The sequence below is a fragment of the Colossoma macropomum genome, unplaced genomic scaffold (genome assembly GCF_904425465.1).
Source record: "Colossoma macropomum unplaced genomic scaffold, Colossoma_macropomum, whole genome shotgun sequence".
Lineage (NCBI taxonomy): Eukaryota > Metazoa > Chordata > Actinopteri > Characiformes > Serrasalmidae > Colossoma > Colossoma macropomum.
Window position 1 is genome coordinate 30,969,031 of NW_023494795.1, and position 22,343 is coordinate 30,991,373.

Consider the following 22,343-nt stretch of genomic DNA (forward strand, 5'->3'; position numbering starts at 1 on the left):
TCCTTCATGGGTCATAGCTAGAGGCATGCTGTGACAGGTTTCCATACCATGCTTTCAGTGCCCCCTGCAGCAGGCACGTAGAAAACGTTGTACTGACGAACGTCTCCATCGGCCGGGTCCCAGCGTACCTTCAAAGAGTTTACAGTCGGATCTGTCACCTGAAGGTTCTTCACCGTACCCAGAGGCTCTGTACAAAACACAGGCCATTGTGAGGCAACCAAAATTAACCGAGGCTATCCATATAAATCTGCGGTGTAAGCCACAGAGTACAATGCTAGCAAGCTTACTTACTTGTCTTTCCATTTTCAGATTGACGTTTGCCCTCCACATCTTTTTCATATATGGGCAGCAATGTGACCTTGTACACTGTGTTAGGATTCAGATTGCGCAAAACAGTTGTGGTGGTGCTGCCAGAAACTTGTTCCTGTTTACAAGTTAGAAAAGAAATGGAATAAAACAAAGAGAGACAAACTGCTTTGAAAGACAAGCCTGTTACATAACAAAGACTAAATAATCACTTAAAATTCTTATTCTAACAATTTAAAGCTGGAACATGCCAATCTATTATTAACTCTGCTTACTGGTTCTTTTTTAAAATATAGTCAAAAATCAGTGAAGCTTAAGACTCAAAACAGTAACAGCTGAATGATTAAATTAATTCCCAACAGACAAGACAAACACAAGATTAGAATCATACCATTTTCTCCTCTGTTCCTGGCTGTGGAACATAGAAGACCTTGTAGTGCCGAGGATTTCCATCAGCATGATCCCAGCGTACAGCCAGGGTGCTTGTAGTTGGGTCTGTTACTCTCAGATTCTGAACTCCACCCAATGGTTCTATTGAAAAGAACAAAGTTCTGTTAATATCTGCATCCTAATTTGTTTGCAATCACAGTATAGACAAGTGGTTCTCAACCTTTTCAAGCTGTTTGTAGACACTAAACCAAATGTTACTTTACCTATGACTAATTATTTACAAAAATAGAACATCAAATTTAGGTTGACCTAATTTATTGGTCTGACAAATTTCTCTCTATGTTCACATTTTCAGTGTGAGTCGTTTCTCTTTTCGGTCGTATAAATTCTATCCATCATGGATAAACTGTTACAAACAGGGTTCTTAAACAAGAAAGACCCTGAGGCTGGGCCACCTAAGTGAAACGGCTACTGTATCTCACACTGAGAAAACCAAGAAACCAAGTATAAACCAAAAGGACGAAAGGTACAGCTGTGAGTAAACAGCCTTAGTATGCTGTGACAAAAACACATAAACAGGTGGAATGTCTCCAGGTGACCTTTTACCCCTTTTCTCCTCACAAGACAGACAAATGATGACACTGAGTGGGCTTCTTTCCGTTCTGTGAAGTTTCAGACTGTCAGATTACAGCTCAGACTGTCTGTAACTTCTGTAACGTCTGTAACGTCTACACCATTCGTGAGGAAGCAGAAGGCAAACAAATATTGTTGCCAATGACAGTTCACAAATAAAATAATGTTGTTTTTTTGCCATACAAAAAAATCACATTTGGTGTGCAAGATATTATAAGTTCTACACATGATCAAATTAATTTACTGTCTTTCGAAAATACTGCACGAATAAATCATGTTCTGTCACGTCACTGCACAAATAAATCATGTTAGTTTGCTTTAAGCTTTACATGTCCGAGAACAGAACATGAGTAACTACTGCTGTGTGCAGAACACTAAGAGGTCTTTTTTAAATAAAGCCTTAAAGCCAAACACATTTTGTCATCAGTTGGACGTTAAACAAATATGCATTTAAACCTATTAAACTGAGCCAGACTTTTTTCACAACTATCGTTTCTTCAGCACGTCAGTAGCTGCCAAACAACATCAGCTAATACATTAGGTGAGTTAGAAAATATTCAGTTATTTATTAGTGTTTATTGTGTTGTGTTACGTTACAAAATCAAACAAAATTGATAGGCTACGTTGACTATCGTATTATATCTGTTTGCACTCTAAATGATCTGGTTGGTAAAATATTGTGGGCCGCGGATCCTTTTGTGGTCGGTTGTGTGGGTCGCGAGTCAGAAAATATTGCCACATTTCCATAATCAGAAATGAAAAATAATAAAACATATAGACTGTTGATAAAAATGTAAATGTAAGATCAAAGAATAATCACACATTTTTTTATTCATTAAGTTATATAGAGCAAACAGATTGGAAATGAAAAAGCTTAATCTACAAGGTAATACTGGTTTGGCCTCAGTGCCCAAGTGTATAAAAGATTTTGGTTTTGCAAAATATGCATTTTATGGCTTTCCAAAAGAGAGGTGCCCACCGACATCCAAAAAACTTCACACAATTCATTTGGTTTAAAAAAAACTAACGTGTAATGATTTAGTTACACATCTGTTGCATCATAAAAGTAAAACTAATACAAGCAGGCTTGCAAACTAAAATCCACTGATTCTTGGTTGTTCGTTCCCAACAGTGAAAATAATAACAATGGACAAACAGAAATGATCCAAAATTGCTCTGAATAAAATCCAACTACACTTGGATGGTAATGTGAATTTAGACCAATGATTTTCGCAATAAATTATATCACTGTGATCCAAACTTAGTTATGAAGTGAAACATGTGAGCGTTACAGAGCCTTATCACTGATAATAATATAGTTACTATATAATCACCAACTGGGCTAGCTTCTAATATTACTTAATAATTTATAATGATAACTATATTCTGCATAGACTGCATGCAACACTGGTGATTTACTGCGTATGTTTGATTGGAAACCAAAATATTGTCAAACCGGTGCACTGGCATAACTTTCCTAGATAAGATCATGCATTTCACTCCCTACCAGAGAGCAGATCTCATGTACTGGAGTTTCTTTGTTTAATTTTACCTACTCCAGAGTTCTGAAAATGTTCTTTATACTGTATGTGTGCAGTTAATTAGTTGATGTTCTGTTTGTATAGCATATAATTAAGTGCATTTTTTCTATTGTATACATTTTTAACTAAACATAGATTGGGATGATTGTACAAAGAAAATGGTTAAATAAAGGCAAAGTAATAATTAAATGATATTTTTAAATTATTGCGATATTCAGTCGTATCAATTATTGGCCCAAGGCGACTTGTAAGTCAAATAACAGAATCCTTTTTTCCTTTTCTTGTGAAGTTACTATTTCAGAGATGTAAGGTTTTCTTATGACATACTGATCTTTTTGCAGATGAAGGACTTACTTGTCTTTCCATTTTCTGACAGACCCTTGCCCTCCATCTCATGGTAGACAGGCACTACAGTGACAGTGTACTCTGTATCTGGCTCCAAGTTCTTCAGGACAGTAGAGGTGGTGGTCCCAGACACTTGTTCCTGTTCACACACAGTGGATGTGCAGAAAACAGTGACGGTGAGATATTTTTTAAAACCCAAATGAGCCACGCTACTCTTTCACTAAACCTAAATTATTTTTCCAACATTGGAATTTAAGAAGAGAGAATTATTCTTTCAGAGAGTTTCCGTATTCCCCAGAGAGCTTGAAAAATGAAATGACATGATTCTGGTTCTATTCCCAGTCTTGAAGAGACATGAAAATAGCATTTTAATGCTTCCTCACCACGTCTTGCTCTCCACCAGCTGCTGGGGTGTAGATGACAATGTACTCCCTCACACTGCCCTCAGCAGGGCCCCAGCGAACATTCAGAGTGCTTATGGTTGGATCTGTAACCTGCAGGTTCCTTACACTACCCAGAGGTTCTGCAAAGAGTAACAGAAACAATGTCTGAGCTGATAACTTTAACTTGAAATTGGGGTAGAAAATGTTTTACTTATTTTTTTATTGATTTATTTTTACATCATTTGAAATGCCAGTTGCCCTTTTTATTGAATAGAAATGTTTTTTTAGTTACACTAATGGATGTCAAGAACATTTGTAAATATCACTACAGATTTTGGCTTCAACATAAAATATTTCATAAACTTTTGTCAATTTAAAAATTTTGATGAACTAATAATTTATTCATAGCTATAAGAAGATACAAGGTTTTCTTGGGAGAGCAGAGAGTGTACAGTGTAGATCAATTTGCTGTAATTCATCATAAGTACTCACTTGTCTTTCCCTCCTCAGAGAGCCGTGGTCCATCTCCTTCAGCATAAACTGGCAACACCGTAACCGTGTACCGAGTGTCTGGTTTTAGGTTTTTCATCGTCAAAGTCGTGGTGCTTTCAGATACTTGTTCCTGTGAAGATTAACATAAGACATCACAGCACATGATTTCTGATGATCTGAGCTGTCGAAGGTAGAAATGGAAAATCTTCCACTTCTCAGTCTCCCAGTGTGCTACAGCATTTAAGTATTATCTGAATTCATCTCTCTTCTCCTGGGAATTCTAACTCAGACCTCATGGCATACGCCTGCCAATGGTAGATAGGTAAAGAAAACAATGCCTTGAGGATCCTTTTTTCAAATGGCAAGCAAAACCAATTTAATTTTGAATCAAATTTTGGGACTGTTCACACTCGGTTTGCTCCAATTCATCCTGAACATTGGCGTGTCAAAGTGGCTCTGCTAGACCTCCATGTTGAGCTGTAAGATCTCAGCAAACTTCTCTTCTTTCTGAGGCAAGACCCCATTTAAAACACAACACAAAAGGTTCCACTAGCTTTGTCACTGATCAGGGCCTATGCCCAGCGCTTACATTACACATCCTGAAGAATCTGTGACTGTCAGCACGTGTGCCAACATTAGAGAGTTGAGAATTTTACCACAAGCTCAGGTCCCCCATCTGTGGGGACATAGATGATTTTGTAGCCCTGAACATTCCCATCAGCTTCGTCCCAGGTTGCTGTGAGAGTGGTGAAGGTGGCATCTGTGATCCGAAGGTTCCTCACACCACCAAGAGGCACTGAAAAGAGACAGGCAGGCAAGAAAAAATGATTCTACAAATTAAGCTGCTTTAAAAGTCTTGACCATCATAAACATAGATAACAGCAGCAGGAGAGTTGAAGCTCTGAGCTGAGAAGATCACTCATCAAAAACAGAAACACTGACCAGTTGCAAAATATGGTACTTTGAAAAGTCAGACCATCATAAACTTATATCCTATTCTGATGTGATCAGTTTTCCAGGCAGCGATAATGAAGTAATGTTACCACAGGATGTGTGTAGTAATTATGACTGAATTGCATGGAATAATAGATAAGAGAAACATGGGCATGTATATATCTCTCATCTATTTTTCTATGCTATGGAAAGCTATGAAATACGTAGTTTCCACTCCCCATAAGCAGAAAACATGTCCAAGCCTTTATCTTAATTTATCTTATCATATCCATCTAACTATATCGCTATCTTCAGTGAATACAATGTGCATTTACTAAAGATGTTTATTAGTTAACCATTAAAATCACCACATGAAAGCAAGCTACAATATTTTTTAGATCATATTACAAGTTTTAACAATCAGCGACATATACTTGAGGTATAGCAACATCAGTTGGATAATTTAGACCACAATGAAAACAAGTAATTGTTTGGGTCTGGATCGTAGTACAGATGCATATTGAGTGAGAACTGACTTCAAGTTATGGAGTGATAAGCAGGATGAAACTGAAACTCACAGGTTCTTCCATTCTCAGACTGGCGTCTACCCTCAGTAGCTGGGTACACTGGCACCACTGAAACAGTGTAAGGAGTGTCCGGCTGAAGGTTCCTTAGTACAATGTTGGTTGTTCCTCCAGGAACTTGCTCCTATTTGAACATTAGAAAAATATGTTTAGGGTATGAATAATTTATTTTTGTTTGTTTCCAAAATCCCACAGTCTGCAACAGTTTAAATCATCTGGGTGGAAGAGAGCCATTAACTCTTCTACTAAGGCTTATGAAGACACCACATCTTTCTGAACAACTAAACAAGCAGCCCTGCTAAGTGTCCCATGACCATGCAAGTGGCTGGCTTGGAACATCCCCTGGCATCAAGGAAAAGAGGACCTGCCATGCTTGTATCCCAATTCGAAAATGAAAGGTTTCCTAGTCATGGACAGCAGAGAAACTGACCTTGACAAACTCATATGACCTTCTTGACCCTGTTTAAGACTTCACATAATTTGGAATAAGATAAAATAGAGCCTGAAATTGAGTCAGAACTGTTAAGCTCAGTTTGGATGCCTTGGTCAATGTTTGGTATGTATCTGTGTTGTTTTTTGTACATGAACCCAAGAGGAACTGCTCAAATAAAACCATGAATATCTAAACCAATAAAACAGAAAGCAACTGAAACTGAAAACTGAGAGTGAGTTTGAGTGAGCCCCACCATATCTTCAGTGCCTCCGGCTGTAGGGACGTAGAAGATTTTGTATTGGCGAACTGCTCCATCAGCAGGTTCCCATTTGACATTAAGCGAGGTCATGGTGGGGTCAGTAACCCTTAGATTCTTTACTCCGCCCAAGGCCCCTACAACACAGAACCATATTTTTCTGAATAAAATTAACACAGCTTCCACTTTTGCACCCTGCCTGTTACATCCCAACACAGTAAACAACAGTTACATTTCAGTACTTTAAATTACTGGACGACAATGTAAGTAATCCCAAATGTAATTTTGAGTATTTCGTATTTTTGATGGACTATATTTTCAATCTGTATATGAAAATGAATACAACCAAATCAAAATCACATATGGCTCGTTATTTGTGAAAAAGTAAATGACAAAGCGATAGCTCGGCAAAAAAACTAATTTCCTCCTCACTCAAATATAATTAATTAGCCAAGACATGTCTGGAGTCCAAAATGTGTTCCTTTATTTTGCACTGGAGCTACAATGCTAATGTAGCCAAGGGGGGAATGTGTGAATTTGATATTTTGCAGAACTATTACTTTAAGAAAAGAAAAACTTACTTGTTTTTCCATTTTCTGACATCCTCTTTCCATCACCCTCAGCATATACTGGGTAGACAGTGACAGTGTAGAGTGTGTCAGGCTGCAGGCCTCTTAGAACTGTGTTGGTGGTGGTTCCTGACACCTGCTCCTGTTCATCAAGTGCAATACCAATGTCAGTGTATCTGAATCGCAGTAACAACAACTCAGCAAATTACTTTGCAATCACTGCCATTCCTGTTTTTTGAAGCAGAATCAGTTTGTTGCCAAGCATATGAAGTATAGCAGGAAACTGCTTTTGTGATATGGCGAACATGCAAGAACATACCAAACATATCCATATAAAACCTTGTAGCCCCATTTTCTCAGTTTCTATATTTTTTGCACAATTTGAAAACAACAGCTGTCCTACACATTGCATAAAACTTTCTTAATAAATGGGGCAAAAGAAATGGGCCAAAATTACTTACATGCATTACAGAACATTTTGCTTTTCTCCAGTAATGTTTACATTTGAGAGACACAAAGTTTAGTTATGACAGTGACAAAACAGAATCTACATTCATTTAGATATATTTATTCATACTTTAGGGTGAAGATGAAAATAAAAGCTAACACCAAAGTGCAGAGAAATACAGGGAAATACAACCCTCTTTCTATCATAACAAGCTTTGGCAAGTGCATACTTACAACTGTTGTAAAGCAATAGGACATATATCAGATAATACGAGTCAGTATGTTGACACAGAAAGAGCAGAAGGGTAGAGAGTAGACAGAGATATGAAACAGAAGCAGCAAGCTGACAGTCCTACCAGGCCTACCATGCTCTCAGCACCTCCAGCTGTCGGAACATAAACGACTTTGTACTCCTTCACTTTTCCTTCTGCTGGCTCCCAGCGCACATTCAGCGTGGTCATGGTGGGATTAAGAACCTGTAGGTTTTTAACTCCGCCTAATGGCTCTGTGAGGAGACAATTACCAGCATTTAGATAATGCAGTCTGACTCCTTCATTGTTCTACAACTAAAATTATAACCCTCTCTGACATCAATCTAAATGAAGGGATGGCCAAAAGCCTGACATCTAAGAGGAATACCTCCTTAAATCACACTAACACTTAAGGAGGTTTTTTCAGAGCAACTTACTTGTCTTTCCTTGGCCAGAAATGTCCTTGCTCTCTCCACTGCGATAGACAGAAGTGACAGTGATGGAATAAGGAGTGTCAGGAGTCAGCTTCTGAAGAACAACACTGTTCTTCTTTCCCCCAACCTGGGTCTGTTTGGAACAGATGTCAGCAGTCAGGCACTTTTGTTTGCTTTGAATTAACGAGTGCAACTCCCACCCAAAGTTTAATTGCAACTCATGTCAACGGTGTAACCGTTGGCTGACACGTAACACTGTTTCACCCACAGTGCCAAACTTCTTTCTGAGTGATTTGTCTGGATTGACTCCAAGTCATCAACTTCAGTATCACAATGTTAGCCAAACATGCCCAGTGCAATCTCTCAGATCCTACTGACTAATATGAGTGCAGACAGTACAAAGCATGATTTCCCTGAAAAGCAAAAGAATTCTCTTAAAATTGCAGCTGAGCAGCGATTATCCGATCAGCACATCCTTGCCAATCCATTCCTTCCCCAGTCAAGGATCAATGCTTGGTCCTGTGCATTATTGGTGTAAATAATGCCTGTCTGACCCTGTCTAAACAACTTTAAAGAGTGTTTTGCACGTCATGTACCCATAGATGCTTTACAAATGCTTAACAAACAGTCAGCTCAGTTTCTACTAAATTCTAGTTAACTTTTCCCTAACCCTAAACCTAACATTCACAATCATCCTAACCTTCATCTCAACCCAAAACCTAAACCTAACCCCGGCACAGTTTTTCATATGCCAGGCGGGATATCAATCATGTCTGTTGTGATAACCACAGGGGATTGTCACTTGCCATGTGGAAAGATCTTGATTATTAAACTGATTTATGTTTGGATATCTACATGTGATTTGAAAATTTAAAAATGCACTTTTCATGTTCAAATTCAACTCAAACCTCAAAGATGAACTCAAAGTGGCATTTAAGTAAGAATGTGACCTCTATGTGTTTATGTACATCCAGTCTGTAATCCACTGATGTCACAATCCTCCCATGATTTGCCTTTGAATTGTTTTGCCAATCTTTAGCTGCTATCATTTTCTCTTCTTATTTGTGTTGAAGTGTTCCTGATTTCACTGGATTTGGTAGTTCATGTGAACTGGGGACTTGGCCAGCCCAAAATGTACCACTCTTTTCCCCTGATGAGCTCTGTAGATGCCTTGGCAGTGTGTATTTTTTGTGTTGTGTAGTAAACCGCAGTCCAATGCATCTGCAGGCATTTTCGAGTACATAGATGATGTTTCTGTACGCCTCTAAGGTCACTGTGCCAATTCTAATCCTGAATCTTTAGTAACATAAGAAACAAAGGTAAGTTTACCCAGAGTCTGGCACTAATGGACAGGATTAGCATACGTTTTGATACTACCTCCACCATGCTTTGAACAATGTAGTCTGTTTTGATTTCTCCAGAGTTGAGTCTTCTTGAGACTCAAGGGTTTACATTTATTTCCTCCTTCTCTTAATTCTGCAGGCTCATCTGTGCATGTGATTTGGAAATTTAAGGGCACTCTATTAGTTATTCAGGAAGTTGTGCACTTGAAATGTAACTATGGCCAGTATTTACCAATACAAATCAAGCATATTAAACGAAAAATTCTTAATGATTCTTAGTGATTCTTAATGATTGTATGTTCTCCCTTAAAGGAATAAAATGAACATGAACAAAATACATCAGGAAGATATTAATGAGATATGAAATGTTTCTAACTCCCAAAGTCAAAGTTTGTTAGTAGGAAAGGTCATTAGTTTTGGACATTGAGGAAGTGTGCTGGGTTTTTTGCAGTTATATCAACTAAGAACATTCTCAAAAGTCCCTTCCAAAGCAACATCCATAAGTGGTCTCAATTAAGTTATCACTAAAGAATGTCTGGCAATGATTCGCAGACCTTGTCTGACTTAACAAAGAGGCCATGAGACAATGTCATAACCTAAATATTAAACTAATGATGTGAGAGAAGACAAATGGCCTGCCATTTTCTTCCTCTCTCTGTGAAGTGTACATCACTGTCATTTAATGAGTAACGTGTTTCCCCAGCTGTTATTAAAGCCCTGTCAGGGAAGTGTTTATATTTGCCTGTGTGTGGATTGTCTGTATTTATTTAACCCCATATAATCATGGTTTTCTAGCCTAGTATGTGACGACTCCCAGCCAAGACAGTCTGTTCTATGGCAATTTCTAACAGTCTTAAGTCAAATGATCTAAGCCTTTTTCCACCACTATTTGAGAAATACTCTGAGAAATATCCAAGAAAATGCAGAAGCATGCATAAAAAAAACTTACTCAATGAACTCTCAAAAGAATGTCTATTAGCTTAGCTTTACTCATACTTACATATGTGAAGTTTCTATGCCTGATACAATTCTCGTTCATGGATCAATATAAAACAAATGCTTCTCAATTTCTGACGTAATTACAGTCTCATAAGGAGCCTCATTTTCTGCCAGCTACTTGGAGATTTACACAGAGCAGTAAGCTGAACAAATTAGCACCATAGGCATTGCTGATTAGGTTTAGTACAGCAAATAGGCCTTAGAAAACTGGAATCACCATATTGGCTTTACAACACAAACTGCTCATTCAACATTTTTAACAGGGATGGGTTTTAGCGTGCATCTGTGTGAGTATGTGTGTGTGTGTGTTCTTGAAGGGTATAGGAAAGACCTTATGGAGCTGATGAGTCAATTCATAACAATTAGTTGTTCCTGTCTTGCTTCCAGCTTTCCAGAGGGTATCCTACTGTAATTAATAACATAAGGACGAAGAAGCTTGTAAAAAACATATTTCATGTTACCAGTGTGGAAAGTTCTGCTGGGCATAATCCAGTCAGTTAAACAAGCCCATTACCTCCTGGTTGTAAAGATATGCATGCCACGGAAGGGGGCTGGTGGTGGTGGTGGGTAGGGTTACTGGGTGCAGTCAAACTTACAGACAGAATTTTTCCACCAGCCACTGCCTGAAAGTTGATTTTGTAGTTCTGTACTGGGCCTGGGGCGTGATCCCACTTCACAGTCAGCGTGGTGGTGGTAGCATTGAACACTTGCAGGTTCTGAGGAGGTCCAGTAGGAGCTGTTAGCAGACACAAGTTCAAGTTAGCCAAGTCATGGTGCAAAGACTAATTGGCTAGTTTGTTATACATCAGGCACTGCTACATTAGCATAATACTGCTAGTAGCAGGCATTATTAATCAATCCGTGAAGCTGAATGGAGAATGGTTGTGATGGAGACATGATGGAATTCACAATTTGAACACAGTGCAGCCGGGCAGGTTATGTATGCACATGCATGACAATGGATAATGACAATGCAAGCTAATGACGCCAGCACTTAACGGCACTGACGACAAATGACATTAATGAGAGATGATACAGGACAAAATGACAAATGACGTGAATGATGAATGGTTGATGGAGAGTGTTTTTGGTGGAACATTTTCTGCAAGTCTTTTTTAGCATTTGCAGCAATGGGTTCTGAAATGCACATGCAAATTTTTAAAAGTGTGTTTTTATCAACACTTTCATCACCATCCTTAGCATCGCCATTACAGGTACTATAATGGCAATACTTCCTCTTGTTTGAAACAACATACCAGGTGTAATGATCTTTGACACTAGAAAAAGATGTCAAGAGAACAACACATTATTTCATTTTGGTCCACTGATAGATATTTTCAATGAGAGGTGGTATGCGCAAATATCAGCTTTTTTGCATGTGTGTGCATTTGGGTCTTTGTGTGTGTACATATCTTACATGTGCGCTGGGTGCCCATCAGATCCTCGCTCTCTGACTCATCAGGGTAAATAGCCGTGACCGTAACATCATATGGAGTGTCTGGGTCCAGGTCAGTCAGGACATGAGTGGTTTCTTCATTGGTGAGGATAGACTTCAGAAAGCCCACAGAAATCCCACCCATTTAAAAACAGGCTTAATACAATTGTCAAATCAGCTGACAATAAACAATACCTAAAAGTTGTTCCACATATTTTTCTATTTTCGTAAATAGCAGTATCAGAAAACACATAAGCAATCTAATACTGTCTATTAAAAGTCTATTATTTAACACCTTCATATGGTTTGAGTCAAGTGTGTGATGACTTAGGTATGCAGTTTGTACAATGCTAATAGGTGGGATGTTAACTTTCATTTATTGTTAGCGACATTAAGAGGGCAAAACTAAAGAAGCAAACTCCAGACACCAAACATGTCTTGACTGATCAACTACATTTAGTGTTATGTAGTTACAACTGCTAAAATATTTATTATTTTGTTTTATTTTCATTTGGAGAACTTGTGTTAAAAAGGTGCTATAGAAATAAATATTATTGTATTATATTTCATGCAAAGGTAATTTCAATTTTTTGCTGAGCAATCGCTTTAACTGCACATTGCCAATCTCAGCTGAGTTTAAACTGGAGCCAAAGTTAAGCTGATCCTGCAACTGTTTTGAGTCAGCTCAGGTACACTTACATATTGGAAGTTGCTATCTCCTTTCTTGGTCCAACCGATACGGTACAGGGCCACATCTGGGGCTCCGTGTTCCCATGTAGCTCTAAATGATGTCTGTGTCACATCAGAAAATCTCAAGTTTTTCGGAGCTGGAACCACATCTGTGAGTGGACAGAGAACATGATCGAAGATGTAATTAGGAGCATACAGTCAGGGAAATCTGGGTCATCAGTGGGACACTTAACTAAGTAAACTGCAGTTCATTGCCAACCCATGCTCCAGCATGTCGTGTTTCTGAGTGCTGGTGTGTTTTGGTGTAAAGGGATGTAATTTGTGTGACAGGGCAAAAATAAGAGAATCAGATGGGATTCATGTAGAAATGCTGCCCCATACAATGACCAGTTAAAGAAATACAAATCATTTTAACGTCCAACTGGACAAAAACTATTAATACTATTAATACTATTACTATTAATACTATAAACGATAAAACTATTACTTATATGCCCACCTGTGATCTCGCTGCCAATCATTGTGTTTCCTGGACCCTCATCATATACTGGAGTCACAGCAACATCATATTCAGTTTGAGAACGCAGACTAGTGAGAGGCAGGGTGGTAATGTCACCCTCAACCTCAACCTGTTGATTAAACATAAACCAAATCAATAACAAAAACATGTCAAGAGGCATGTGCAACATGCAAAACTGAAACACTTTTCGCCCTTCATGATCTCATACATTGGCCAAACTGCCTTGAGACAAGAGATGGAAACTGGTCGGCATTTTGAAAGGGGTGTGAAAAAAAAAACAAACCCATAAATAAAGCCTTTGGAAAGATTTTGTCAAAGTGAGTGCACAGAATAGTCGCAAATTGAGAGTTCAGTCTGGTACGTCAGTTCTGTGATAGACTGGTTCTGTATTTTGTGAATCAAGTTATAACGTTACACTGTATTTCCATACAATGGTGAAAAAAAAAATACTGTATCTTCTCAACCAGAAAAATTCTTAAAGCAATAGTGCAGTGATCCATCAAATGTACACAATTTTCCCCTTACAACATATGCAGTCATGACCCAAGACATATCTGCAAAAATGGACAAAAGCATGTCTCAAAGATAAAAATTCACCAGCATTCTTGAATCCTAAGATTTGACTGTGCTTTTATGCAATTTTACAGAGAACAGTATGAAATACAGGGTCAGAAATACACAAATATTTACTCTCAAAATAACTTTCAAAAACAATATTTATGTTTCACAGTTAACCATAATTTTTAAGCATGTCCGTTACTGCAGTTCAAAAAATATGTATTCAGTAAGCGGCAATGAAATATTAATAGTCAGGCTGTAGCCCAGCTGCTTGTATGTTGCTACAGAAACCGTGTGAATGTAGCCCTCTTGTTCAAATACAACTTTTATGAGTCACATATTTACTAAAGTTGTAGCTTTAGTTAGTTAGTTGCCTTTATTTATTTTATAGAGCTATTTTATTTGGCTAATTCGCCATATTCCATTACAGAAGGCAGCAGTGAGGGTGGCACGAAGGCTTTCATCTGAAAGGTCCACTTTGGAGGCAGCTTGGCAGGTACCCCTGGCCTGGTGCAGCCTATCCTCCTGGACCTGGTAACGAGTTCTGAAGCAATGGGACCTCTAAAACTGTGATCACTTCACCCTGTGGAATGTGGCTCCTGGTCCATGACTTAAGGGTCACTGGCTAAAGTGAATTTCACTCCTGTTCCAGACACTTCTGCCTGGGAGCGACCACAGCAACTTCATTCACTGCCAGAACTTACCACAACAACAACGTTTGAGGCTCTGCACGCCCCAGTTTATGAAGTATTAAATGAGCTATACTTATACTTACTAAACAAGCTATAATTTATTTAGTTTTAACATTTTCCATCTATTAACAATAACTGTTCTATCTAAAAACAGTTTTTGTGGCTTTAAAGAGAATCTAATTCCAGCATAACGTTTTTACACTGCTAACTGGTAAGGTATAATTTTCCATTACTTGACAGCTGAATTAGCCTTGTGCCTTCAAAGCAAAAGCAAATAAGCAATATTCAAACACTAAACAAAAAAGAGGAAAGAGAAAAATTGTGTAAATTAGATTTTCTGCTTGCATCTTGACCAGGTTAAAACCTAGTGAGGGAATGTTAAGACCTTTCTAAGCTCCTTGCGAGAATTTCTCAGGTTGGTGCCTTCAGTCTTATATCTTGGAATTTTTCTTGGCCTCCAGCCAGGATCAATCTGAATGCACCCAAACATCTTAGTATAGTGTGTCTGTGTGTTCTTGGCCCTTTTTAAACTTATAAGATCATGACTGATGTCTTCTGTCAGTCAGGATAAGCGGCAGCTTTTCTGTCTTCTTATCCAAACAATCTAAAGCTGTGATCCTTCCTTACTGATTGTCTTCAATACTTTACATTCTCTACATAGCTGGGCAAGAGAAATAAAGCCCTTGCCCAAACCTGAGATCCTTTTCGAGTGTTGAGATGTCTAATCAGACTCTTACAGTGTTATTTCAGTTCTATTCCCCTAAGCAATGCAAGCAATGGAGTTTGCCATTTGCAAAGGAGACACATGGGATTTGTGAACTAACACCACATTAACTTCTGGTTTCTTCATTTCTTGTACCTCATGAGAAACTAAAGAAATAAAGTAATATAGAATACCTCTTTTGGCTCTCCACCCTCAGCCTTGTAGGTGACAATGTACTTTCTGACTTTTCCTGGAGCCGCATCCCAGTGTAAACGCATAGAGCTATGGGTCACCTCATTGATCCGCAGCTTACCAGCAGGAGGCAGGGGCACTGAGAGAGAAAAAAGAGACGGAGAGAAAGATAGAGAAAGAGAGAAAGTCACACGGAGAGACAACACAGAGAAGAAAAAGAGACAAACAGAAAATACAGAAAGAAACATATATTAATTAAAAGATGATTAAGTCAAAGAGGTATAGAGATAAACAGTAAAAGAGAAGAAGGAGTGAGAGAGACAGAGAGGGAGATGATACAGTGAAAGAAGAGTGAGAAAGAGATGGTGACAAAGATGAAGAAAAAAAGAGAGAAACATGGAGAGAAAAAGAGAGAGAGAGAGATAGAGCATGATTAAAAGCTGAAATAAACAACTACTGGGGGACATGCTTAGAACTGCTTAGAAACAGATCAGTGGAAACTCTGAAGTCATTAGGACGGAAGTGGAGGCTGACGTACAGGTGACTCCTTGGTCCATGAGGGGATCGCTGGCTGCCTGTCCATGCAGGGCAAACAGGGAGAGTGTGTAGGCTGTGTTGGGGAGCAACTGTAGCAGCTGGACATCGTTCACATCTGCCCCAACTACCATCTGTGAGGAGGGGGGGGAGGGGTGGAGAGACAGAGACAGAGAGAGAGAGAGAGAGGTCGGATGTTAGCAAAAAAAAAAAAGCAGCATGACCAGACAGGACTTGTCAGGACATTTTTGAACACCTGGTCCAAAGCGTAAAGCCACACACCCCAGTTGTTTCCTAAGGTATGTCTGCTCTGCAATGACTGACTTCACTTTGGGGGCTATTTCTGGCAGCACCACTTCTTACAGCCCACAGAAGAAGAACAGAAAAAAAAATTCTGGAGCATCTGTTCAAATTCTATTTGGTTCATATCATCTCATGACTTCAGGGGGGAAACAGGGCGTCACGCAGCCAACATGATCTAATCCTTGCCATTACCTTCTCAAGTCCAGAAAGTCTGCTTTTTGTAGACCTTGCCTGAACAGCACTGTAAAATGCAGAGCTTCCTGCTTTTCTGCGATCGCTGCATTTTGCCATCTGGAGTGTGTGAGGGGCCGTTGGCAGAAGCCCTGGTCTACACACTCTCAAGGCCTTGTAAAGTGGATGTGGAAAGGCTGAGCGAGTGGTTGGATATAGCTCATGGCCGCTCACCTCTTTCTCCACGGTGGGCACTGTGGCGTTGATAGCACTGTACAGCAGCATGTAGCCGGTGGCGCCAGCTGCTTGCTCCCATCTCACCCGCATGCTGGTCAAAGCCTCATCATACACAGTCATGCTCTTCACAGCAGGCAGAGGCACTGTGGAATCAAGAAGAAATCTATGAGATACACCTGGATAACCGTGCTATGCCTTAGATAGAACCTGTACTATGTCAACACCTGGATAACCGTACTAGATGGACAGATGGACAATGCATCAGTAACGCATAAGTGGACAATCACACTGTACCATAGCTGGACACCTGTACCATGTCGTAGTTGAACAACATAGCTGTGTAGTGGACAAAAACTGACATATATACAAATTGGTGGAGCAAAGTAGCAGGAAAGCCCACTGTACTGTTCCACAGTTAGACAAATTTAACATGTCATAGTTGTTGAGTTACGCAGCATCGGTTAGTTGAAGTTATGATAGTTACACGGGTAGGGATGATTTAGATTAAGTGTGGATAGTGGACAGTAGGTAACCTTTAGTAGTCGTTATCACCAACAATAACAAAGGCTTACTGTAACTTTATGTTAATTATTTCTTACTCGTAGCCCGTTAAAACAAGCACTTTCAATCCATATCATATTTGTCTTTGTGTTTTTGCCATGTTTTGTCACTTCTTCACATCAAAAGAAAACAAAAACAGAATGTATACAGAATGTATACAAAATGTAATTCACAATGCAACTGTATAATAAATTATAAAATTATGTATTACGTAATATCTTAACAATATTTTTTAAAATAATTATTAAATAATATAGCAAAACAACACTAACAACTAAAATAATTACAATAATAACTAGAATAGAAATGCTTTCTAAGTGTTAAGTGTTAAAAGTGTTTTAAGTTTGGTATAGGTAAAAGGGTATGTATTATGTATGTATCATTGGTATAGCTGGTTACCATATCAAGCCAGTCTTTCTACCATCAAAACAAAATTCCACTTTGCCTTTAGAGCACTGCAGCTTCTGAGTTCTTTGATAGAGCCATATTTTTCACTCGTGAAACTAGAGACACTGAGCTAAGTAGCAAGCTCCAGTTTGTCAATGCAGACCATTCCTTCCATCATCAAATTACTGTGTAATTTTCTAGAAAAAAACACCTAGAAAAGAAGTTTCAAAAGCATGTCCAAATCATCTAAATCAAAGATGTTGGATGAAACTGGATCTGGATACTAATAACAAAACAAACAATGCACCAGGCGGCATTTCAAACTCTCTGTTCCTTCTACAATTTTAAAAGACAATTTCAGTTTTAGTTGTCCTTAAGTCTATAAATTTATGCGGATGATGTGGAAATGATTAACAATGACAAACTAGGGACACCTCAGATTGCTTCTAAAAATATTTTAATTCTTTATCATCCTAGATATTGCAGCTGTCAACAATTTCAACAGTGAATACCTTCTTTGTTAGGATTGTTATTTTGTACATTTAGCACACATCAAACTTAACTGACTCAATGAAGATTAATCACCTTCAAATGAAATGTGATGCTCACTCAGCTAATTAAATTTTTAAATGTAATAAAACTGTAAAATCACTTTTAGTTGACTCAATATTTCATTTTTACAGTGTGGAGATCTGTGCCAAGAAATCATAAGAACCAAACGGGGAATACATTGGATCAAGATAGATGACCTGCATGAATATGGACATTAATTTCAGACACTGGCACTTGCTGAAGACAACACTGTTCTGAGAAAAGTTTAGGGAAAAGAATCTAACACTTTAACTCTATGTGAAGAGGCTTGGCACCACAGCTTAATGGGCATCCACAAAGAATGCTGTGACCAGCCCTCAGGCCCACATCACACACTTCAACAGGGTTTAACCCATGAGTGGTGAGAAATGCAGCCACACATTACAAGCAGCGGTTGCTCAGGAGAACGATGATCCAAGCTGGAGTGTTAGCTAAAAACGTGTCAATAAAGAAAGCCACAATGACCTAAGAACACTGTCACGTCCAAGTGGCTCAAGGCAAAACAATGAAAGTGATTTTTTATGATACTGGTCCTTGATAGGTCTTGTAATGGTCATTATAAACACACTAGTTAGGATAATCAGAAAGTATTTGCACAAACCATAAAATGGGGGAGGGCAATATAAAACGTTCAGGGTACTTTATATCATGTAAAATTGCCAAAGTTTTCTTTATCGGCTCATAACTACACTGACATTACAACATTCTGCTGCATGCCTGGATGAAGAAAAAAGATTTCTGTCGCTCACTAATTTTCCAGCTGCTGCATGTGGGAGTTATAGCAACAGCATTTCAATTACAATGAAATTTTGGAACTAAAAGTGGTTCTTTAAGAGAACATCTCCTCTATGGCTCTGTCACTTTGAGACTCTCTGTGAAACTGGTACTAGACAAAAACATTGTTTCATCTGGCTGGCTGAGTGATAAAATTATCTCTCTGATTACTGTAAATAATAGTCTATCTGTGATGTATTTTTCATCAAGTTCTACATATATGTCCAAATAATCTGTAATAGTAAGACATTAAAAATATTGACTATCACACCTTTAATATTTGAAACCACACCACTAAATCTGTCTTCTGGTAAATATATTTCTCCTTAAATGATACATTATATATTATATCCTTCTGCATAGTAGCAGACAACTTCAACATGTGCGTTTATTCATCCAGTAAAGAGTTTATTTTGTGTAACTGAAAGTAGGATGAGTGGGGAAATTGGGGTGAGTTAGACAAACAGCAGAAAGGGGTAAATGTTTGCATAACTTACAGGTGGTTTCTGTGCCTTTGAGAGGCTCACTGCTGTCATCTCCAATCACAGAGAAGACATTGACCACATACTCGGTCATGGGGGTCAGGTTGTTCAGCACCACAGTGTTCTCCTCGCCGTCCACATACACCTGCGCAATATCAAAATAAATAAACCTGTCAACTTGCAACTACATGTGGATAATAGAAGATGAGAAAGAGATAACATGACCAAAAAACGACCTCATGATTTTGGCAATAGCCATTTGGTAACTGGACAGTTCTGGAATCTTTTTCCAGTGTGGGAAAACTGATATGTGATATACTGCACACTTGGACCTCCTGTTTGCAGTATGAATTTGAACTATTAAATAACAGTAGCTGTTTCCACTATAAGAGATCCAATAAAGAGTAAAACCGATGTGTAACCACTTATGTAACATTTAATTAGCAATGCCACACATTGCTCTTGCCCTGCCGCAAAACCTGATTTTTACAACGTCTCTAATGGGCCTATGGAAAACCATGGTATCCAATAATAGAAAAAATGGTTCAAACATATGAATATGGTGGAAAAACCAGGCATTGTAAATCTGTATAACGTAGCTGTTCCACAAACATAGAACATGCTGTTTGTATGAGTGGTTTTATGTCTTTTCTTGAACAGTCTTAGTGAATTCCTCTTAGTTCCCCATGGCCTGTTCACCATGAAACTCTCTACTTACACTTTGTTAAATTACTTCTCACATGTATCTCACTGAAACAAGCAAAGAAATTTTGAAAGTATGGATTTAAAACTTTCACTACATACCACATTTGCCTTTCTATGCCAATTTCTTTTACTTTTTCAAATCAATAATTCTCAACTTCTCGTAGTTATTGAGTGCAAAGTGCGAAGAAGGATGTTACAGTTGTGAACTGCTGTGTAACTCACCACTTCAGTCTTGCCTCCAGCCACAGGGACATACTCAATGCGGAACCTCTCCACAGGCTCATCGGGAGGGAGCCAGGTGGCTCTGAAAGAGTAATGGGTCACCTCCGATGTCTCCAGGTTTGTTGGAGTCCCTGGGCCTGTGTCTTGTTTATGAGCAAGCAACAGAAAAATGTGAACTGGTGTGTCAAACAGCTCTCAAACTAAGAAATATGTGAGCTACAAATCTACCCCAGGTGTATTAGTTTCTTAAAAAGGCTAAGTTGGCCTTATATCAGCTGGTAAGGCCTGCTTCAGGATCCGCTGTAACCCTCTGTACTTTGTGCTAAATTACTGTTTTCCTCCAAAAAGGTTCCAAGCTCAACCTAAAGTCTCTATCATAGAGATGCAACACTTTTATACGTTCAGCAAATTCTACTTGGGAAAAAAAAGAAACTGGCAAAAAGGCTTGAGTGGCAACAACCACAGTGGTTGGGAAGCACAGATCAGCCAAGCCATGCAACTCTGATTTAGAGATCTTTGCCTCCCTTTACAGTCTTATTCTATAACAATGCAGTAGAAGATCGTTCTCAGCATCTGCATTCGGAAGTATAATCCAATAACTGTCTGGCATTCAACACAGTACAACAGTATTATTACCAATATCAATAGTCTGTAGCATGCGGAAAACAGCTTCAAGCCATACCTTAACCTTTAAATGGCAAAAAGTGGCTATTTTTTAATGTATTCTTCTCCTTTTACATGATTCCTCAAAGCTGTTATTGGATATAATAAATTGTTGCGATCTTTTGTCTAACACTACCATTTTGACTGAGCTAACAAATGCGTAGGAATATACTTCATATTTCATTGGCTTTTGATATGATAATAACACCTTAGCTGTCTAATGGGTCCCTAGTACTCTGGGGCAAATTATAATGAAAAGGCCTCTCTGTCTTGCAGATAACAATTTAGATAATACAGTGTTAATCTTGAGGATTTTTTAAATGGCACATGTATGTAGACATTACCTGGTCCTTTGACGCTGTTACAGAGATTAACTGTGAGGTCATCCACAATGTCCAGAAGGAAGGAGAAATCAGCAACATTGTACATGTGTATCTCATCCGGGTCAGAGGCGATGGACCTCAACTCGTTCTCATCAGCGTTCTTCACACCTGAGTGTCAAACACAACCAGAGTGTCTAATGACTAACCATGCTCTATTAAGGTATGACAGCAGAACTTCCAGATTACAGATACCCTGAATGTTGGTGGTAAATTAAATTCTATCAGCTAAAGCATTCATCACATACTTATCACTATACAACATTTATCTAACAATAAACAAGAGTACAGACAAAATTCAGGCTTTAAGATGCCTGCTAGTACTGTTTGTAGCTATGCAACGTACATATGAGGCAAAGTTGAGATTATTTATTGATGCAAAGTTGCATGATGCTAATTAGTGTACATAAGCTTGTATTACTTGTTAAATACATTAGCATCATGGCACCAGTGCAAAACTAAAGAAGCAAAGCAAAGACACCAAATATTTTTGGCTGACGAACTGCATTTGGAGAGACATTTGTACACAAGTTATTTCTTACTGACTTATAGCTTAAAGTTCTTTTGTGTGTCTGTCTACTCTATGGAAAGATTCTTTTAAGAAACAGCTTAAATATTCACCAGTGGCAAACAAGAACAACTGTATTTCTTCAACAAAGTGAACTGACACCAATGAATTTGGTACATGTGAAATTGTGCTCATATGTATGTCACCCACCAATGGCGTAAAGTTCAATGCCATCGCTCCGCAGGTTCTGAGAGCTGATGATGATATCATCCTGAGACTTGCCGTCAGTAATGAGGACACCAATTCTACGAGAGTCAGGTCGAAGACCCACATTTGGTTTGAAGTTGTTCTGGAGGATGTAGTTCAAGGCCAGACCTATTGAAGAGCAGGGCATAAGAAGAAAGAAAAAAAACTTCAGCAAAACTTTCGTCATCAAAGTTACCATTCATACCATTGCAAAAAAGATGTTGACATGCTTTGCAATGAACTATTATATGCCTCTAAGGGAAAGTTGGATAAAACTAGCCCAACATTTCGAATGGCTCTATATCAGTCGCTACCATAACAAAACTTCATAACAATATTTGAAAACACATGCTGTCCTTTGCTGTGTTTCAATATTTAGTGATAAATGCACAAATTGGTCCAAAATTAATTTTAAGTCTTTACATTAGTTACATTAACAGATATTAAGAA

At 38.5% G+C, this 22,343-nt stretch overlaps 1 protein-coding gene across 6 annotated transcripts in view; it reads right to left on the minus strand.

Annotated features, from left to right (window-relative positions):
• col12a1b (collagen, type XII, alpha 1b) overlaps positions 1-22,343 on the minus strand; it is a 91,951-nt gene that overhangs the window by 37,358 nt on the left and 32,250 nt on the right. For 5 of the 6 annotated variants that reach the window (XM_036582168.1, XM_036582173.1, XM_036582171.1 and 2 more), the window contains 24 exons: positions 21,858-22,022; positions 21,104-21,250; positions 20,097-20,239; positions 19,185-19,314; positions 16,372-16,517; positions 15,668-15,797; positions 15,132-15,268; positions 12,964-13,093; positions 12,474-12,613; positions 11,757-11,889; positions 11,596-11,616; positions 10,936-11,075; positions 8,001-8,130; positions 7,678-7,817; positions 6,878-7,007; positions 6,294-6,433; positions 5,602-5,731; positions 4,747-4,886; positions 4,091-4,220; positions 3,599-3,738; positions 3,225-3,354; positions 698-837; positions 292-424; positions 48-187 (listed from right to left, as the gene is read on the minus strand). In XM_036582168.1, coding sequence (XP_036438061.1) covers positions 48-187; positions 292-424; positions 698-837; positions 3,225-3,354; positions 3,599-3,738; positions 4,091-4,220; positions 4,747-4,886; positions 5,602-5,731; positions 6,294-6,433; positions 6,878-7,007; positions 7,678-7,817; positions 8,001-8,130; positions 10,936-11,075; positions 11,596-11,616; positions 11,757-11,889; positions 12,474-12,613; positions 12,964-13,093; positions 15,132-15,268; positions 15,668-15,797; positions 16,372-16,517; positions 19,185-19,314; positions 20,097-20,239; positions 21,104-21,250; positions 21,858-22,022 — 3,185 coding nt within the window. The remainder of the gene's footprint in view (positions 1-47; positions 188-291; positions 425-697; positions 838-3,224; positions 3,355-3,598; positions 3,739-4,090; positions 4,221-4,746; positions 4,887-5,601; positions 5,732-6,293; positions 6,434-6,877; positions 7,008-7,677; positions 7,818-8,000; positions 8,131-10,935; positions 11,076-11,595; positions 11,617-11,756; positions 11,890-12,473; positions 12,614-12,963; positions 13,094-15,131; positions 15,269-15,667; positions 15,798-16,371; positions 16,518-19,184; positions 19,315-20,096; positions 20,240-21,103; positions 21,251-21,857; positions 22,023-22,343) is intronic. The other variant, XM_036582169.1, reaches the window with a different exon arrangement.